Source organism: Humulus lupulus, chromosome 5 (genome assembly GCF_963169125.1).
Source record: "Humulus lupulus chromosome 5, drHumLupu1.1, whole genome shotgun sequence".
NCBI lineage: Eukaryota > Viridiplantae > Streptophyta > Magnoliopsida > Rosales > Cannabaceae > Humulus > Humulus lupulus.
Genome location: NC_084797.1, coordinates 186,516,963 through 186,522,607, shown reverse-complemented (window position 1 = coordinate 186,522,607; position 5,645 = coordinate 186,516,963). Strand labels below are relative to the sequence as shown.

Sequence of the window (5,645 nt, the reverse complement as noted above, 5' to 3'; positions counted from 1 at the left end):
GATGTTAGTTTATTTTTAGCTTTTGTAGTTAACTTTGGTGTTTTTATTATCTTAATTAAGTTTAATTATTTTTGTAGATTTTAATAGCTAATTGGTTAAAGGTAGTAGTTTCATGGATAAATATTTGCACAAAGAATGAACTAACATGTGAAACTATTTAAATTGAATTTTTGATGGCTGAATTATCAGGTTTTGCTGCAGTAAAACAGATTTTGCTGAGCATTTTGATCAGGCAGTTTTTGGGCACATAGAACACGTGGCAAGTCAATGGGTGAGCTGGAGTATTGGCTGAGGTGGCAAGGGCAGAAAGCATCAGTCAACATTTGGGAGAAAATGACAAAAGAAAAGAGAAATTCACGTTTCTAGAGAAGCATCAGCCAAAAGAAAAAAGGCAGCAACCATTTTTGGAGAGGAAAAACCAGCAAGAAGAAGGAAATAAACCCAGAAATCAGCAAGGAAGGAGGAGGACGAAAAAGAGAGCTCAAGCATTAATTGGATTTGTTCCTTCTTCCATTTCTAAACTTCATTTTTATATTTTCTGAGTTGATTTCTAAATCTGAATATTATGGGCTGTTTTGATTGTGGATTAATGTTTATTAACTCAGCCATGAACTAATTTTTAGGTGGCTTGAATTGTTCATGAACCCTATGTTATAGTCTAGCAATTTCTTGCACTTTCTTTTAGTAAAATCTCTCTTGTTCATTCAAGTGTGCTGATATTGATTTCTTGTTGTTGTTTGGCTAGCAATGTCAAGATATTTAATTATGTTTAATGCTGGAAATATTAAATGTAATGGGAAGAACTTGGATGACACAAGTCATAATCTAGGTTAGGTTATGTTAGTAAGTAACATAGAGATGTGTTATTTGCCTTGTGTAACTTTTGAGAATTAAACTTTGAATTACATTCTTAAATCTGATTTTGCATAGGAATATGTTTAATTAGGTAAAAGAATTAATGTCATAAAATTTGGGAAAGTTTTATGAGTGTTTAAATGAATTCTTGTTAACCTGAGAGTTATTTCTGTTGCAATGTTTCTGCAATTTTTTCAGAATGATTAATATAGGGGAATTCAATAATTCAAGTCCATTTTGCAATCCATATATTTCTCTCAATTTTCTTGTTCAGTTCAGTTTTAATTTCAGTATTTCCATCTTTTTAATATTTTGTTTAGCCTAAAAACAACCCATTTGATTTTTAGTACTTTCAAGTTATTTAGTAATTGTTTTGCTTATTTTTCTAATTTGCAATCCCTGGGGAGACGATCTACTTATCATTATATTACTTGTGTAATTACGTGCACTTGCGTATTTAAAATCAAATATTTAATTTATCACAACAAGTATGCTGCCCCCATGTTCAATGAGCTCAATTCAGGCATTGTTAGGCCTGGAATTCAAGCACCCCAATTCGAGTTAAAGCCCGTGATGTTCCAAATGTTGCAGATAGTGGGTCAATTTAGTGGGCTGCCTACTGAGGATCCTCATCTTCATCTTCGTTAATTTTTGGAGGTGAGCGATTCTTTCAAGCTACAAGGAGTGAGTGACGAGGCCCTAAGGTTGAAATTGTTCCATTTCTCTTTGAGGGATTGAGATAGAGCTTGGCTCAACACCCTTCCTCTCGAGTCAGTGACTACATGGAACGAGTTGGCTGAATTTTTTTTGATGAAGTACTTTCCTCCTACCGAAAATGCCAAGTTTCGCAATGAAATCATGTCTTTTCAGCAGCTGGAAGATGAATCCTTTTGTGAAGCTTGGGAGATATTCAAAGAGTTATTGAGGAAGTTCCCACACCATGGGATTTCGCATTGTATACAAATGGAAACATTCTATAATGGGCTCAATTCTTCCACTCGCATGGTGTTGGATGCTTCAGCTAATGGGGCTATTCTCTCTAAGTCCTACAATGAAGCCTATGAGCTTTTGGAAAGGATTGCTAGCAAAAATTACCAATGGTCCAATGTTAGAGCCTCAACAAGTCGAAAAGTAGCTGGTATACTTGAAGTGGATGCATTGCCAGCTTTGACCGCTCAAGTTTCTTCAATGACTAACCTTCTTAAGAACATGAGTTTGGGGGGAATGGTACCACCAGCTGCTATGGGACAATGTAAAGCCCTTACTTTTTCTTTAAAAACTATTCAAAATAAAATATATAAATAACCAGTAGATGTCACCATATTTATTAAATGTATAAGAAATTTCGACAAAATGGGATCCCAGTAAAAAAAATAGTCTTAGAATAAACATAGCAACAATCTTTATTGAAATAAATAAATAAAGTTGGCTTGTCCGATATCTCCCCATCGATTATATGGTCCTCACAAGATACACACACTTCTGGATCGAGTCTCAGCTTATTGCATCTGCCCTAAAGTTTCACTTTTTATCTGCACAAAAGACAAAGAAAGGAATGAGCAACTAAAGCCCAGTAAGGAAGTGCTTCACGCATACACAAACAAGAATTCTATCTTCATAAAAATAAAATCATAACACAAACTTTAATAGCATACTAAGTTTCAAGCAATAATATATCAACAACGATATCACATATTTCTACCACAACAAGCAACATATAGATGAGTTGAGGAAGCAAGAGATCCTGATTCTGTTGGGCATAAAATACGCCTGAGACCACACTTGGTCAAAACTATGGACCTACACGGTCAAATACTGTGGACCTACATGATCAAAAACTATGATCTCTGTACAAAACTCAACAAGCAAGACTAGATTCACATAGAACAAATACTAGTTCTATCTAACTTCCTTACCTTGGAAAAAAAGAATTTCTTATGAGAGAACTTAATATGAGAAATTGCAGAAAGCAGAACCTATATCATCATAAATACAATCTCATTAGTGTCTTCCCCAAAACTAATTAAATCACCAATAACACAAGAGAAAGTCTTACCTTAATTACTTGCTCTCTGTTTGTTTTTCCACTTCACTATTGGCTGCCTCTTATTTCTTTTATTTTTTTCTTTTTACTCTATACATGAACCATATAGCCTATATATATTTATCTTTATTTAAATCAAAGATTTTGAAAAAATATATATAAGTATATAACCGCCCATTCTTTACCCGAGAAACTCTCAAACTATTCTTCCTATAATCTCTCAACTATATATAACTCTACCAAACCTTAGTGATAGAATCATTTTTTTTCCCTCTTAAATACTAACCATCTGACTAAATCCTGATTCCCTATTTTCTCATTAACCAAAAAATTAGGAATAATAACATATGTATATACCAACCAAAAAAAATATATAGCTATGTAAAAAAAAAAAACTAAAATTCAAATCTTAGCCTACATAAGTTGACCGAATCAACCATGCACTATCATATCATCATCTTTATCTAATCTAATAAATAAAAATAAAACAAGTTAATCTATTCCAAAAATAAACTCAACACACGTGTGTGTAAGATACTAAATTCTAGGCAATTATCTCTTTTATTTAATTAACAATCTATACACCCACCAAGAAAATTAAATAAAAAAAATAATTTCTAGACTAAGATAAATACTAATTTATCTAATAAACTAACTTTATGCAACTCTATGCAATTATCTTATTTTTCTAACATTACTCAAAATAATACCACAACTAAAAGTATTGTTACCAAAATTCCTGAACATAACATAATCAAATAACAGACAAGTAATCAGTTAGCTACGATACTTGGGTTCTACAGACAATTTATTGATGTGTCTTGTGTTTATTGTGGAGATGGGCACACATTTGAGATTTGTCCTTCGAATCCCGCTGCGGTTTGTTATGTGGGGAATCAAAATGTCAACCGTAATAACCCATATTCGCACTCTAATAATCCGGGGTGGAGGCAGCATCCAAATTTCTCATTAGGGGGGGGGGGGGGGGGGTCAAGGAGCTAGTTCGAGTAGAGCACCAATGAAAAACAAGCCTACATATCCACCGGGGTTTTCTCAACAACCACCCAGAGCTCAACCACCTCCTCCTCCTCAAGTTTCTCAATCAAGCTCGTTGGAGAGTTTAATGAAATAATATATGGCCAAGAATGATGCTATGATTCAAAGCCAAGTGACATACTTGAGGAACCTAGAGATTCAAATGGGGCAACTAGCTAATGAGCTAAGGAATAGACCACAAGGCACCTTACCTAGTGATACCGAGAATCCAAGGAGAGATGGTAAGGAGCATTGCAAGGTGCTTACCTTGAGGAGTGGTAAAATCTGGAGTTAATGAGGATAATCCTAAGAGAAAAAGCGAGCCCACTTCAATCCAAAGTAGTGTAGAAAAGGAAGAAAGAGCTGTGAGTTCGAAAATGTCAAATGCTAATTCTGAAGCAATTGCTGCAGCAATTCCTCATCAAAATGCAAGAGAGAAGCCTATGAGCAAGCCATCTCCACCATTTCCTCAGCGCTTTCAAAAGCAGCAACAAGATGGTCAATTCCGAAGATTTTTAGATGTCTTGAAACAACTTCACATCAATATACCGTTGGTGGAAGCTTTGGAACAAATGCCCAACTATGTGAAGTTCTTGAAGGATATTTTAACCAAGAAGAGGAGACTTGGAGAATTTGAAATGGCGGCCTTGACTGAAGGTTGTACTGCTATATTGAAGAATAAAATTCCTCCTAAATTGAAAGACCCGGGCAGCTTTACAATTCCTTGTTCTATTGGTGGTAGAGATGTTGGTAGAGCACTTTGTGACTTTGGGGCTAGTATCAATTTGATGCCCATGTCGATTTTCAAGAAGTTGGGAATTGGAGAAGCAAGGCCAGCCACAATCACTTTTCAATTAGTGGATCGATCTATGACACATCTGGAAGGCAAGATTGAAGATGTACTTGTGCAAGTTGATAAATTTATTTTTCTGGCGGACTTCATTATTCTTGATTATGAAGCAAATAGAGATGTTCCAATAATTTTGGGAAGACCATTTCTTGCCACCGGAAGGACTTTGATTGACGTTAAAAAAGGAGAGCTTACTATGAGAGTGAATGAAAAACAAGTGACCTTTAATGTGTTCAACTCTATGAAGTTTCCGGATGAGATTGAGGAATGCTCTTCTTTGAGTGTGACTGATACTATAGTGGCTGAAACATTGCTAAAAGAAACTTGTAAAGATGGATTGGGAGTGATTTCACTTGATGAGCTTGAAGAAATGAGTGAAGAGGAAGAGACCCAAGTTACATGGGTGGAATCCAAGTAGCCTTTTACTAAAGTGGGAAGGAATTTTGAGCCCTTAGAGTTATCGGAAATAAATTTCAAGAACCACCAAAGTTGGAATTTAAGCCTTTGCCTAGTTATTTGAAGTATGCTTATTTGGGGTGTGAAGAGACTTTAAGGGTGATTATTTCTGCGTTGTTGGGGGTTGAAAAAGAGAATATGCTGCTGGATGTGTTGAAGAAATACAAGAAGGCTATTGGTTGGACTATGGCTGATATAAAGGGTATAAGTCCCTCACTTCGTATGCATAAGATTTTGCTGGAAGATTCATGTAGCAATTTTGTTGAACAACAAAGAAGGCTGAGTCCCATTATGAAGGAAGTGGTAAAAAAAGAAGTGATTAAGTGGCTTGATGCTGGTATTATATACCCAATATCAGATAGTTCGTGGGTCAGCCCAATTCAATGTGTTCCTAAGAAAGAGGAG

General features: G+C 35.4%; 1 protein-coding gene and 1 non-coding gene across 2 annotated transcripts; one reads left to right on the top strand and one right to left on the bottom strand.

Moving 5' to 3' along the window:
- Positions 1 to 1,695: 1,695 nt before the first annotated feature.
- Positions 1,696 to 1,802, bottom strand: LOC133781202 (small nucleolar RNA R71). The gene has a single exon (XR_009869991.1). It is a non-coding gene; the product is annotated as a small nucleolar RNA R71 (small nucleolar RNA).
- Positions 1,803 to 4,311: 2,509 nt separating this feature from the next.
- Positions 4,312 to 5,202, top strand: LOC133779768 (uncharacterized). Its single transcript, XM_062219683.1, has 2 exons — positions 4,312 to 4,711; positions 4,820 to 5,202. Exons 1-2 carry the CDS (start codon positions 4,312 to 4,314, stop codon positions 5,200 to 5,202), a joined length of 783 nt encoding a protein of 260 aa, XP_062075667.1.
- Positions 5,203 to 5,645: the final 443 nt, after the last annotated feature.